Source organism: Varanus komodoensis, unplaced genomic scaffold (genome assembly GCF_004798865.1).
Source record: "Varanus komodoensis strain SLA01 unplaced genomic scaffold, ASM479886v1 scaffold32, whole genome shotgun sequence".
In the NCBI taxonomy this organism is placed as follows: Eukaryota; Metazoa; Chordata; class Lepidosauria; order Squamata; family Varanidae; genus Varanus; species Varanus komodoensis.
This window is the reverse complement of record NW_025335798.1, coordinates 10,689,523-10,705,047: the sequence shown is the minus strand read 5'-3', so window position 1 is coordinate 10,705,047 and position 15,525 is coordinate 10,689,523. Positions and strand designations below refer to the sequence as shown.

The 15,525-nt window shown below is 39.7% G+C and overlaps 1 protein-coding gene across 1 annotated transcript in view; it reads right to left on the bottom strand.

Moving 5' to 3' along the window:
* Window positions 1–15,525, bottom strand: part of PDIA5 (protein disulfide isomerase family A member 5) — a 212,512-nt gene that overhangs the window by 112,237 nt on the left and 84,750 nt on the right. The window contains exons 4-6 of the mRNA XM_044438271.1: window positions 11,040–11,123; window positions 8,580–8,625; window positions 3,531–3,623 (exon numbers count right to left, since the gene is read on the bottom strand). Coding sequence (XP_044294206.1) covers window positions 3,531–3,623; window positions 8,580–8,625; window positions 11,040–11,123 — 223 coding nt within the window. The remainder of the gene's footprint in view (window positions 1–3,530; window positions 3,624–8,579; window positions 8,626–11,039; window positions 11,124–15,525) is intronic.

Sequence of the window (15,525 nt, the reverse complement as noted above, 5' to 3'; positions counted from 1 at the left end):
TATTCAAACTATTGTCTAAGGCATCATTAACTATAGTTTATACATTCATGGATGACAGCCCATAAGCAATCCACTATTTATGTATATTTCTTGGTTTGTTTGTTTTTACTGAAGTATAGTATCTATGGAATATAAGAAGATATATTCTGTACACTGTTCTGCGAACTTGTCTAATCGAACAGTATAGTATAGAAATACCTTTAAAAAGAAGAAGCATTTATCTCAGTACCAAGGCAACCCATTGGTTTATAATGAACTGCTTTGAGTTATCTTTTGAGACTGCAGTGTGAATCTGCTATCAGCAGGTGTTTGCAGCTCCATAGTAACTATAGAGACCCAGTACACATGGAATATTGTCACTGTTTGACAAATGTAGCAATTTTTCCAGCTGATAGGTATTTATGAATAAGGAAAATCCAAACTGAATTAATGGGCCAATCTTCTAGTTGAGATTTACCCAGAAGGGATTTATTCAGAACATTAAGGAATACCTCATCTATGTTGATGGATTTATGAGCAATTCTATACCCACACTGGATTACGGGCCATGATATTGCTGGTTGCATGCTGCCTGTATTATCAATTTTTTGTTCTGTTCCTTGCTTACCATTATTGCATTATATTGTGACAATATTTGCTCATTACAGTTATATATTTCCATATGGGGGAGAGGTTCCTAACCTTTCCAATCCCATTGTTGTTAGTTTACTTTAGCCCTTATTTCATAGCCAGGACAGTGTGGGGCAGCAAATTCCTTGAATTAAATGCAATCTCTATTTTAATTTCCAATAAAAGTTAACTTAGCCTAAGTCTCACTTTAGATGTAAAGTAAACCATGGTTCCCTGCTAAGTACACAAACTGCAGCAAGTCTCGGGCTCCCACACTACTACTTTCTTACCTGTTCACATGCAAAATGAAGATGCATCAGATGCATCTTCTTCTGGTTTTCAACTAAGCCAATATTCCATGACAACTGAATTCAGTGAACTATAATCTCAAATATAAGTCAGGATATAAAATTACAGTTTAATCCTGACTCATCTGTGTTAAGGAAAGCTTAATTTATAGTTGGACAACCTATAGCCCTCAAGATGTTTTGGCAAGCAATCTCCATGTTTCCTCACCATTGACTATGCTTGGAGGGCCACAAGTTCTCTGCACTGGTTTAAGCCATTTCTGAGTTCAGATATCTCCTGAATTATGATTTGTTTAAAACTGAAAGCAAAATTCCAGTCACCTCCTTATGGGTGCGTTCGTGTGTGTGTGTACACATGCACACACACACACACGCAAACCAGATGGAGCAGATGGATCCCAAGGCTTTCCTCAGTTTGTTTCCATAATAGAAGTCAATGCCTAAGACCCATAACAGGGAAAATGAAGGTACTAATATGACAGTGGCCATATAAGCAACAGTATGAAATAAGCATGTATTATGATGGGCATGGAATTTATAGACTCTAGCGGATCATAAGTTTAGGATTTTTTTAAAAATGAAACCTACATTCCATTCTTATGAACAACTAAACTGAACCAAAACAATTGCTTGCTTGCTTTAAGCAGAAACCAATCCAGGGCAACAAGGGGCCATGAAAATGGATTTTTCAAAGCAGTGTGATGAGAAAGGCAAGAGGAAAATTTAAAATTGAAAAGAACCCCAAGAGAGCTTGTAATAGAGAACAGAAAGGTGAACATTAAAAATTAATCTTCTTACAAAAAGTGAATGCCAAAGTAACTGTTCCTAATACAAGAGTGAAAGCTAAGAAATTGAAATGACTCTATGAAATACCAGCCAGAGACCAATCAATTAAAATTTAAAACCAACAGAGTGGAAAAAATAAAACACACTGCTTGGATAGATGGCAAAGAAACAGCACAAGTGGAACAACAAGACTGAGATTCAAAACAAAGTGAAGTAGTACTCTGATTTAGAACTGTTCTCAGCCTTTATAAATTAAATACTCTAAAATCAAAAGAATGTTGGGGAGTCTCATCAGGTTTACCAACTCTACTTGCTGTAACAGAAACATTCCTTAGTTGCTCATATTACAACTGAATACATCACCAATTGTTAAGTTTCCCTCAACAAAAAGGACTTTCTTATGAGCCTTAAATACCTACCACTACATTAAACTTGTAAACCAGGGTGGGAAATTTAGGGGCCAAATCTGACCATTCTGTGGGCAACTCCAGTCCTCTCGGGTTCCCCAGAGTCATGACATCTTCCCCTGGCCCTACTCCCTTTCATCTAACCAATGACTGTTTGGTGGTTTGCCAGTGTTTGTGCCATTTTCCCCCTTTCCACTTAAAAAGAATATCACTTCTGTTTTACTGATACATTATTAGTACAGCAGTAGGCATGGCAGGCATATCATGAGCAGAGCCAGTTGGGGTCAAGGGTCAGACTAGATGGCCCAAGAGACCCCTTCTGACTCGCTGATTCTGTATTCTTCTATGTTTCAAACTACATATGTTAAAGGTTGAAAAGTTTCCCTGATTTACTGGCACTAAGAGCTTTAAGCTACAATATGCTGATAGTTTTTGTATTTTCATCCAGTTTTTGCACCTGGCCCTGTTTCTCAGAGGAATGTAGTCCCCAAGGGTGTCTTCAAAATGGAATTCATCCCTTGGGTTGAAAGTGCTTCCCTACCCTGCTAGGTCCCACTGATGCCTGCATGCTTCTACATTCTGACTCTGGTGTTAGCATACCCATAAGAAGCTTTAGAATAATAAGGAAAAGAGGGAATTGCTTTACACAGTGTCATATGATTTCTCCACTTAGCACCTTTGTACCAGGGGTGGACATTTTGTTTTGTCTATTATTTATTTATTTACTTTTGCTTTTGTATGCCTCCCCCTACTCCTAAGTAAGTATTATCACTTACCCTTGCTATACTAGCTAGAAACGATGGGAGTTGTAGGCAGACAGTATTTGGAGAACCACAAACTGCCCATCCTCAGGCTTCCCCGTTTCAGGCAGGAGTTTTTCCCAGCTCGAATGGAACCACTGGAGATTGAAGCTTGGCCTTCTGTGTGCAAAGCAGATGCCCTGCCACTGAGCTGCAGCCCTCTCTACTTCTCCCATTCTCAAAGTCACTGTGTTCATCCGAATCTGATCTTAGTGCCCACTTGACCATAGAGTTCCTATTGGTTTTATGCTCCTTCCACTAACAGATGGTGCCATATAGTTATTATAACCTGCTGTAGAAACATACAGGGGTATCATACTGTATACAACCAATGCATTATATGGACTTCAACGTTTTCTCTCATAGTCCAAGCTACTTCACTGCTATTTCTAAATTATTTTAGCTTAAAGTGTGAGCAGTTCCACTAACCCTGTCTTTTAAAAGTTCAGAAGAGGAAAAATAAATACATTTCTAAGTATCTCATTTCTCATTTACACACCTTTAGTTTCTCAAATTTACCAGAGCAACAAGTTATGTGCAGTATATGCCAAGTTTAAACACTGTTTAGAATAAGACCGATTCATAAAATAAAGGAGTATTTATAATTCTGAGTAACATACCTTTTCACTGTCAAGATGGACAACATCTTTGGCTTCAGGATCCTCCTCCCACAATGGAGCTCCTTCTGGATCTTTAAGAAAGGCCACCATTGACTGCAAAAAATGGAAAGAAAGACCATATATTTTAACCACAGCTCCAGCAGAATTATGAACCACCCAGCAACAGCAATTTATTATAGTCAGTGTCCAGCTTGTCCTTAATAAACTATTTACAAATAGAACCATAGGTTAAAATATTCCAATCATTAAAAGGCAAAATAACAAATGATATCAAATTGATTAAAATTACTGGTTACAATTTCCAATTAAAATTTTAAAACATTACATACAATATTTTTGTGGATCTTGCAGGCAGCTGCAAAAAACCTAGCAGAACCTCAGGATCCTGGCAACCTCAGGATCAGATCTGCCTGGCTACCTCCTAAACTGATGAGAAATAAACTTGGCCCGTATTTCTTGATAAAACCGGCAGTAAAAAATAACATGTTCAATTGATTCAACCTCTCCAGTGCCACAAGGGCAAACCCTCTCTGCCATTGGCGTCTTAAAATATTTCTCCTCCAAGACCTCAGAGGGGAGTAATCACCATCTAGCTAGGGAGACCCTTTAAGAGTGGGAAACTCCAAGATTGATACATAAGGTGCTGTGATAACAATATATCTGGTGTTCTCTGGTGCCAGAAAATCTGGAACTCTCCTATTTTTATGTTGCCACTCAGTATCTAACACTCTCTGTGTGGTGATTGCTATTGTCCAGTTTAGTTCCATCACTAAATGAGTCTGTGGTGAGAGCCTAGAGATGTGAGTTTTAAATGGACTGCAATTAGCCAGGACCATCAAAACAGTCCTGAAGGATTAAAGAAGTGAGTCCTTGGGGGCAGTAGTTTAATCTGAGCCAGGAACTAACAGAGGTGAGGCTTACCCTAGCCTCCCTTTTGATCAGTCCAGATTATAAGCGCATGCCAGCGTTAGAGACACAGCTAGGCATATGAAAAATTGCCCGTATAAATTTTGATTGAACTTTTTCTAATAGGGCAAAACTAGAGGATATTGGACCTAAGAGTGCCCTACAGAGGACTTGAGGTAACATTTTGGCCTGATAATTTAAGGACAGCAGGAATATACTGTCCTCCATTGGTACAAAAGGGTCTTAATATAGGCTGAGTCAATCTTTGGGCCAGCACAGCCACATATTCATGATGAGCATTCCTTGCTCCTGAGGATTGCAGCAGCACTCCTAAAAAAACACATAACCTCCGGATCCTGATTTTGGGTCTTTTCCCAAAAGCCATAATCTTAGTTTTTTTGATAGTTGATATTCAGCAAGTTCTCATTACAAAAGAGACTAAATGCCTGCAAAGCTCTCCTAAGGCCCCAGAGGTCCTGGAGAGTACCACCTTGTCATCAACATATAAGAGTGTAGGAATCTTTCTTTCAGCTAGCTTGGGAAAGAGTATGCCAAGATTATTTAACCGTTTTATCACATAATTGATGTAAAGGCTGAATAGCAGTCGTGCCAGTACACATCCTTGTTGCACGCCTTTTGATAGAATCAGTAAGATGCACCATCTTATTACATCTAACTTTCAAAGATGTATTGGAATATAGAGCTTATATCAAATATAAAGGCCTTTGGTCAATAGATGTAGCCTCAAGTTTCTCCCATAATTTTTCTCTGGAGATAGAGTCAAATGAAATAGCAGTAGAACAGGGGCAACAATAGATCCTTCCTCCAGCTACAAAGCACCCTGCGCAATCTTGAATCTGTTAGCATCTCTTACTACACTGTTGCAAGAATTAAAAGGGAGGAGCAACTATGCTCTGAATTCCTGGAATAAAAGGTAGAATAAAAATGCAATAAATGATACATGAAAAGCATGTATTCCCCTTTGAAATTACGGTTTCTTCCACATTCCAGATTGAAAACAGGAATGTTCCTGACTAGGATGAATGTGACTCAAAACTTTCATTAAAATGGCCTAAGAGTAAAACTAAATGTTATATTATATTAAGTAGCAGAGGAGTCATCTTTTCTTCACTTTTCTTTCTTTTTTTTAAGTTGGGAGGATCCAATTTCCTGTGTAGAGAGAGATTTCTTTTCTTCTTCTCCAGTCATGATTATATCAACAAGATTCCTTCCCTGTGGCTTGGGAGTGTGGAGAAGGAATCCCAGCTGATACAAATGGGGACTTTTTCTTTAGCACCATTATGGGTTGATAAACTGGAGCTGGGTAGGGGGAATTACATCTCCCTTTCTTGAGCTGGAAGTGGGAGGTTCCCAATAAAAACCCTGTTTGAAGAACAAAGGCACAGCTTCTAGCTATAACTTTACTATCACATGCAGTTAGACCCAGATATATCAATTCTATTCCCAATGATAAGTATGGGATTTAAAAATCAAATAACCACTACTGTTCTGAGAAATAAGTAAGGTGTGGGTTTCATTTAATATTTCTTCAGTGCAAGACAACTCATTTAGCAATTTAAAAGCATTACACACACCATTCTGCTTCTTCTGTCACAAGTACAGCTTTGCTATCCAGAAAAGATCTCTGTTGACTAACAAAATAGAAAGGTGGAACACTGAATTTATCATCATCATCATCATCATCATCATCATCATCATCATCATCATCATCATCTCCTCTGTATCACACAATACCCAAAGGTCTCTGGTGGTTTACATCCTAAAAAGGCTACCTGGAATTCCAATTTGCAAGAACCTCTGTATGCTAGGGCACATGCCATCACAGCATTCAGGACAATCACAACAGAAAAAAAACTTTCATTTCAGCTAGTTAAACTCTTTCTGTCTCTCTCCAACAGAAAAGAATATACAATGTTTTTGGCAGAAGAGGTAGCCTGTTACCATTTGCTCAGTCTCCTGTCTTATAGCTTTTAAAAAATCATTTAAAGAAGCACATGCAACAATAAAGCATAACCACAATTCCTGACTCCGAAATGTGGGGCATTCCAGACTCACAAGGGAGCTAAACATCTTCCAACACTGGCCTTCAGGATGTGGCACATGGCCCTTGTCATTGTGGCTCACATGCAACTGAGCTACATGTTTTTATTTTGCTTTGCTTTAATTAACCTAACATGTTAAACAGACATTCTAACACCAGTGGCTTTCTTTGTTTCCTATCACATTGGTAAAGCTTTTATGTGGGGAGAAGAAAAACTAAAAACAAAGCAAAATAGAAACAAATACACAGGCATATGGAAAATGCAAACAACATCATACACACTGGGTCTTTTACTTTTAATAACTGAATGAGATTGGGGAAGGATGCCCTTTAAAGTTCCTTCTTCGTTTTTATTACTAATGTAAGGAACTCCATATGCTTAGCTTTTCTAGCAAGTGCTCTGCATGTCTGATTTTTTCACAGTTCTTTGCAACTTCTTTAGTTAGCTGCAGGCATTTCCAACTGTTATTTCATTATTGATTAATTCAATGTAGTTAATTAATACATTAATACACTTTTGCACAAAAAACAGCACTCGGTAGCTAATGAAACACAGATAGTATAGAATTGTACTTAAAAGATAAAAACCTATCAATTATAAGCACAGCCATTAAAGCTCATTAATGTAAAAGAAATGAATAGCACCTGTCAGATTAAAGCTTACCTCAACATCAACTCAGCTTAATACTATGAACCTGCCTGAATAAAAATGTATTTATCTGACAGATGAAAGACAACAGATGGAGCTGCTTTGGCCTCCCATGGCAGGAAGTTCCAGAGCTTGGAAAGAGCCAACTAGAAGGTTCTCTTTCACATTTTCCATCACTCAATGAGTCTCTGATTGTAATGGGACAGACAGAAGGGCTTTTCCAAATGATACCAGCCTTTCCTACAAGCATATGGTATTGAATCATGCTGGAACATTTGGAGAAATACTCGAAGTGCTATTGCAGAAGAGTAAAGGCAATTAATACCAAGTGAATTCAGCTTAGTAGATTCCTGCGCATGGAATTTTTTAAAGGCTGTTCTGGATCTCAAAATGTATCCCACAATTGCAGAGACAGAGCCAAATGGATTTCACATACTTTATGAGATTACTTTAGCAAACAAAGCTTCTTTCTAAGTTGCCACAAGCAATACCAAGTCCAGATTTTAGAAAAGCCTTGAGCAAGATGCTCACAGTTGGGTCTTCCTGCAGAATGTGCCCAGATTGTCTTCTCATTGCTGAAGCTGCCATTCTATTTCCTTGCTTTGCTGATTCTGAGACCAATCCACACCACTTCCAGTAAGGAAGAAGATAAGAAGTGCTGAGGCTACTGTTCCCCTCACTGCTTGCCCATCTGGCAAGTTCAAGTAAATAGGCAGTAACAGCAAGAACAAAGAAAAGCAGGGCCAAGAATCTCTAGGATTGGCAATGGACTCCTACAGGACATGGGACCAAGCTCTAAACCAGGGCTTTTCTACTCAGTGTAGTTCTGGATATTCTCTAAGATATCTCCTTTCTCTTTTGTGCAATGCCTGCTAAAGCCAAGCAACAAAAGGAAAGCTGTCTATTTTACCCATTCTGTGGGCATCTCTCTGGGACTTTGTGGCTGTAATCAGATCTAAGAAAAGGCCATTTTGTCTCTCTTTCCAGCTGATCTCATGCCAAATAAAATAGAAGGGGGAAATATTTTTTCCAGTCATGATCAGGCTAATGTTATCAGATATAGCCTGTCATCAAAAGGGAACTAAAGCACACAGAATAAACACACACAGAGATATCCTCACTTTAAAGTATATACAATTAAAAATCCTCTGTTTGTTGGTAGTTTGCAAGTATGCTCACAATTTATATTGCAATTTAACATTGACTCAATCTAGTTAATCACTCACAGCTTCACAGGATGTTTGGCTGGCAGATGTGCCAGAGATTAGAGAATGAAAAGAAAACCTCTAGGTCAGTCAAACAGCTGTTTGTGAAATCTATCATTCCTCCCACCCAAATATAAAGCTGCAAGCATTAACATCTGTTCTACACCCAAACATCTCTCTCCCTCCTCCCCCCACATCCAGTGTACCTCTAACTACTGTAAATTTACCTTTAGTGTGTGCGCTCTGCTGTATTCAGTATGAAATGCGCCATCCCTGTCAAGAAATGGAATATGGAGGGAAACAGCAATTAATTTCAGAAGTGTCATTAGAAAGTCATGCAGCTGTTTATTCTGGTCAGGATAAATGAAGTTTTCATCAGTTTGCAGGGGTGTGCAAAACAGAGCCATCAAAAACAAGTTCTTGAGACAAACAGGTCTCTAATGGGCTATCATTTGCACAAAGCCTTAATGAAAGCATTTACCACAAGCCAGATTTGGGGAGTGGCAGATGCACATGGGAACTTCCATTTGCAACAATGCATTGCTATATTTACACATATTGGTCCCTGAAGAGCTAAAACATTCATGTGCTAAAGTCTCATGAAATCAATGAGCTGGTAAACCAATCTCCAACTGATTTGGGTAGAACAGGTAGAGACTAACTCATTGCAAAGAATATCTAAGAAATACAGGATCTCTAAATCCCTAATTGTTATTTTTTCAAGATGTGAGTAATTATTTGAATAAACTCATCATTTTTAAAAGAAAAATCTCAGTTTGTCACTCTTACTATGGTAAACATTCATGTTTGGAGCTGCTGGAAACAAATGATGGGGGACCCAACCCTTCCTCACCTCCAAAATTCAAAGGAAGTCTGGGACTTATTTTGGTGCCTATGCTTGCTGGGTGACCTGCCTTGATCATGAGGGGGTGTCCATGGGGCCTGATGAATGCCAACAGTAGCCAGTTGAACAGCTTTCCCCAACTGTCCTGATATGATAGATCACTCATGTGATTTCCAATGACCAAGTCAATCACTGGTGGTGAGAAGATCTATAATTTAGCACATCTGGAGGGCATCAGGTCGGTGAAGGCTAGATTTGTAATGCCTTGGCTAGCTCCAAATTGACAATTTTCTCCAATGAATATTAGAGCTCAAGCAAGGTTGAGCTCTTGGACTTAGCCACTCCTGCCGAGGTCCATCCACTTCTTGATACATACAAGAACTTAAAGGGCAGATCCTCTAGCCTTGGTTAGCCCTTAGTTAGCTTTCTGTCCCCTGTGCCACCTCTGCTGGGAAGTCCTCCAGCTCCAGGAAGTACAAGGCCCTTGTTGTGATGGCAGCCAATTCCTTAGGGTAATCTGGGTGAGGGAGTACCATCTCTGTGGGTCCCAGTTCAAGAGATTTTGGCTTGAGGGGATCCTTGGTTGACAGGCAGTTCAGTGTTGGGATGTAGTTCAACACCTCTGCAGCTCACACTGCTGGTATTTCAGGTAAAACTGGTTCTTCTCTTGTGTGTTTTCATCCAGGCTTCTGCTCAGGGTCTCAATTCTAGGAGTTCAGAGCACTAAGCAAGTGCTGAAGTGGTTGTAGGAGGAGGTAGAGGCACATGAGTCTGCCCCTGCGCAGGCACAGGGACAAAGCCTCTACCACTGCTTGGACATGGAACAGGCTGCGGCATGTGGCCTTGCTGTTCGTCTGAAGTACCATCAAGTGCAGAAGTAAGCATGAAGTGGGTAGGCAGGTGCATGATCACATTATTGCATGGATATCCTGCTTTTTTCCCTCTTGCAAGGGGGTTTGCATAGTCTTGCTCTCCACTGTATCTTCATAACATTCCTGTGAGGCAGGTTAGGAGCTGTGAGTCATTGACTGACCCAAAGGGATCCAGTGAGCTTCACGGCTGAGTGGAGCTTAGAACCCAGATCTGAGTCCTAGCCCAATGATCCAATCTTTACACCATGCTGGTCCTCTTGCCCAGTTATGATTTGCTTCTGCACTTAGCAGTGCTTCAAATGTTTGGCAAGTGCACCAATAAAAGGAGTCTCTATTTCTGTCCTCTGAGCTGGAATGGGTCGGAGCTTGTACTCACCCTCCATGGTATACAGTGACATAGGACTAAAACTCAGAGCCTGGGGAGGGAGAGGCTCAATTCTCGCAAAAATGTACTGTATGTCTGACCACCACAACCAAATGAATCTATTAGGTATATGCAAGATAAACCCTGTAGGTAAAATCCAACCAAAGTTAGACATGCTGAGGTCAAATTATTTTCAATTGAAGAGGTAAGCATAGACTTCAATCTCTCTCTCTCCCTCTCTCTCAATATCAATATCAATAGAGCAGACATAGCCATCTCTGGCTGGGCTGTCCTGATAGATGTTAACTATAAAACATCAGCTCCTAATAGCCAGCCACATACGTGTTGCTTATGCATGTAATAATCAAATGTCCATTAGTAGTCCAATGTTGATATAAGAAGACACCATAATTATCTCCCTCCCTCTGTGTGTTTGTAAATAAAAATAAAGTCTGTCTTATGCAATAGTCCTTTTACGAAGTAAATTACGTTTGCACTCAATGGAAATTTGTGTTGGATTGCACAACCTTCGCAGTTTTAATTTCAGCCATTTCAGTATGGTAGCAGCTTGAACATTTACAAAAACTCTATCTACCCTGGCACTTACTTGTAATGCAGTAGCTCTATCCCTTTCTCCTTCGAACTAGGGTCAACTTTCATCTTCTTGCATAGTTTTCGGCTCTCTAAATCACTGCAAGAGATAAACAGCAAATGATGTTTCTGAATGTTATTATGAAATTGCAGCCCACAATAACCACATATAAGAAATTCTTGTTTACCAGCTTAGCGCAACTACTGATAATTTCTTTTTAAATCAAAAGTTAAGTCTACACTGGAGATCCTGTTCTGTATCTCTCCACCCACAGAGACTAGATGGGTATGTATTAGAGATAGGGACTGTTCTGTAGCAGCCCCCACAGCCCCAATCATGGAATGTTCCCCCTAGAGAGGTTAGATAGGCTTCTACTCCATTATGCTCTAGGCAGGTTTCCCCTATTATACTTTAAGACAGGCAGTAATGACTGTCCTATTTCTTTGGTCTTTTAATGGCTTGAATTTAATGGTATTCTCTTTCTTCCTACTACTCTTCAAATTTATTGCATTAGACAAATTCAACTCAGGTGTTTATTGTTTTTTATAACATAAGGAGATTTACTTAGTTGTTGTAGCTTTATCATAAATCAGCCATGGTGCCTGGTAGATGCAGAGTGAAATTTGTGAAATAGATAAATAAAATGAGTACCACTCGTGTGAAACACACATGGAGATCACATTTAAAAAATTAGTTACAAACAATTATCATTTATTTCTTCAACTTTTAAAATCTCCTTTTTCAACAGGCATCTTTACAACAGCACACAATCTATCAAGGAAGTCATTTTAATTAAAAATGATTCAAGTAACATAAAATATGTAACAACCCATACTTCAGAAAGACAATTCATACTATTAACATTTCTGGACAGGCAGAATTCAAACCTATTAAATGTGAAATAAAAATTAATATAGCATAAGGAATAGAATCCAAGATTAGATCATTTATACAATGGAAGATTTGAGTATACAATTATATTTTAGTGGTATTTAAAAAACTATTCAGTTTTATCAAATAAAAGCTTCAAAAGCACATAACACCATACATTAAAAATGCATAAAAATGCAGAGTTCTAAACTGTAATCGAAGAGCAGAATAGCATTTGCAAGCACAATGTAAAGGGGATACTCGGTTGGCAATGCACAGATTTCAGATGTTCTGCCAACAAAGTTTTCCAGCTTCATTGAAAATCACCCTCACTGAAAATTCAAGGATCTAAGGGAGTTTATACTGTGCCAGATTATTTATCCATCTAGTCCAAGGTTGTCTACTGAACTGGGAGCAGCACCTCCGGCAGAAGTCTTTGCCATCATTTTGTACCTGATCGTTTTTTTAAATTGGTAATGTAAAGGATTGAACCCATGATATTTTGCACACTGGAGCTGAAGTCCGTATTATTCAAAAGGCACTAAGTTGGGGGAGGCTGCTTAAATGATAGAACTACTGTGAATACACACTGTCATAGAACTATACAAGACCAGAAAGACTGAGTTATTTACCGAGCAGTATTTCTTTGCTTAGCACCACTAACTCACTGTTTCCTGCAGCAGCCAAGCCCATGACAACCTTCTCTCCACAGTTCATAGCAAGTTTTGCCACTGCAACAGCATTAGAATGTACAACCACTCTTTTGAGTTACCCACACAGCCCCAAATCAAGAGTGTGTATAGATGCCTAGTAATGAAAATTCTGTGAAGAGCTGAAATGGATTTCTCTGGTCAGCAGAAAAGGTAAATGTCTGGAATGGGATGAATGAACCCCCAAGGAATATTTACAGATATTCCTGGTAGAAAAGTAATTATACCAACAACAGTTGTAAAGTTGAGAAGTAGAGGAGCTACAGTGGCATAATGGAAAGAGAAATGTAATAATAGAGCAACTGCCTCAATACTCTTAGGTGGCATGCTTCCTTTTCTCTCTAACAATGGCAGCACGTACATGATTACACCATGATTCTAATACAGTTTTTAGACAAAAACTGGAAGTGCAGGAAACATGCCAAACACACAGCCCTTTCTAGTCTTTTCTCTGAGCTACCATTAAGCTGCCTACATTATTTGCATAAGCTCATTGAGAATTCCAATACTGGTAACAGTGTTTTTGGTAGCAGTCCCCATGCTACTCCTGGAATACAAGAAGTTTAGAAAAGTAATCAGACTCTATGCAAGACACAACATACCTTGAAAAATATGACGGGAATATGTCAGTAAATGGATTGCAGGAGCTGGCATGCAGAATGCGTTCCAATTGAAAGATGTCAAATATAGGTTTTAGATCACATTTAACCTTGTGCTTATTTGGGAACACAGAATTTCGCAAATACATTTGCACAGGTGTGACAGATTTAAAATACAAACAAAAACAGGATTAATTGAAATAGTCAAACACAGAAGGAGATAAAGTGAAAGGCAAAAGGTCTAACAAGAAAGAAAAAAATGTCAAAAGTAAATCTTACACCAGGCTCAATACACAACTAGCATGCTGGTAGCTTCTAGAGGTCAATGCAACGCAAACAGCCCCCTCTCTCTCTGGCAATGGAGGCAGGAGAAGAAACACAGTGATTAAGTATTTTATTACCTCCCCCCTTAAGGATGCCTTTTCTAGAAACAACACATACATATTCCTAGAATTAGATACATAAGCTAGAGGAGATATATCTGATGTAACACCCATCTCACTGATGCTATGAAGCATGTACAACAGTTTAACAAAGCGTTTCCAGCAGCAGCAGAAGCAGCAACTAAAGCTTTTATCGCCTACATTTAGAATCAGATGCCCTAATCTCACAGAAATTATGGTCAAGATAACTATATAAACTGGGGGTGGAGAGAGAGCTCAGCCACTGAGCAGAGAACTATTTTCCTCCCAAATGAGGCTAAAAAATATTTGAATCTGTTTCTGGCAGGAAACTGTCCGTGCTGACTCGATAAAGAGCAACAGCTTATGGATAAATCCTGATTGATTCCCAAACCTTGCCCAGGCTGGTGCTGATGTAAAGCCAGCAAGGAAAAGATAGGATTATCATACCATAGAGCACCGATGGAGAACCTTTTAAAGTCTGAGTGCCAGAACTGCAATCCAAAACCCACTTATTTATGCGACAGTACCAACACTGCAATAAAACATGAGAACTGAGGTTTTAGTTTAGGAAAAAAACCCTCATAGTCAGTACAAGCAAATGGCAGCGCCCTGACCGGCCATGCAAAAGCTCGGATGAGTCGGGATAATAAATTGTGGATCATGACATCACCTGGCACCGCTACTACTTTCTGAGCATGGGCATGGGCCCTATGTGAGCTGTTATCAGATGCTTGGCTGCTGGGGCGATGATGGCGTGACTTGGCTTGTGTGCAGAAAGAGAGGGTTCTGCATGCCTGATGTGGCGCGCTTGCCACAGGTTTGCCACCACTGCCATGACCCTACCCTGCTGCAAAAGCCTAACCCTAATAGAGGGTCAAAGTTCCATTGAAAAGAGGGCGATTTTGAAAAAGCCTTCCTTGAGCAGCTTTTCCTGCACAACTCATCATTTCTACCCATTCTAAACACATTCCAACCATCAAAACCATGCCAGGATGCCTCTTTTTCATAAACCTATCCCTACCCTGGTGCACATCCCTAACCTAATAGAGGGTGAAATTTCCACTGAAAAGAGGGCGATTTTGAAAAAGCCTTCCCAGAGTAGCCTTTTCTGTACAGCTCATCATTTCTGCCCATTCTAAACACATTCCAACCATCAAATGCAAGCCAGGACACCTTGTTTTCCGAACCCTAACCCTACCCTGGTGCACACCACTAACCCTAATAAAGGGTGAAAGTTCAGTTAAGTAGAGGGCCATTCTGAAAAAGCCTTCCTTGAGTAGCAGTTTCTGCGCAGCTTATCATTTCCGCCCATTCTAAACACATCCCTAACATAGGAATCATGCCAGGAGGCCTCATACTCCTAAACCTAACCCTACCCTGGTGCACACCCCTAACCCATCATAGATGGCCAAAGTTCCATTGAAAACTGGGTGATTTTGAAACAGCCTTCCCTGAGTAGCTTTTTCTGTACCCGCGGTGTTACAGATGAGACCAGAGACCGGATGGTAAAAATAAAGAGGAGTTTATGACCTGCAAGATTTCTTGCAGGGACCAACATTCATGGTTAGAATGCGGCACCGGGTGGAGTTTGAATGAGGTTTTTATAGCTTCACAGTGAGTTTTCGGTAAATGGGAAACAATACAATCAGAATTGACAGAAATCAGAACAATGGTGAGAATGGGGAGTTACAGAATCACATAGCAGCAGTTAAGCAAGCGATATACAAAAGCAGATTTGGTTAGCAGTAAGTTTTATCTTTTAATTTACACCTTCTAAGCAATCTTTGCCCATTACATGTCTTTGGTAAGCTTTTTCTACTTTCTGAGGGGAATTCTCTGAGGCAGTTACTAGTCATTTGAATGGGCTAGAGCTTAGGAGAGCTAAGCCTATCATGCATACCCTGAGACAGCTGATTAT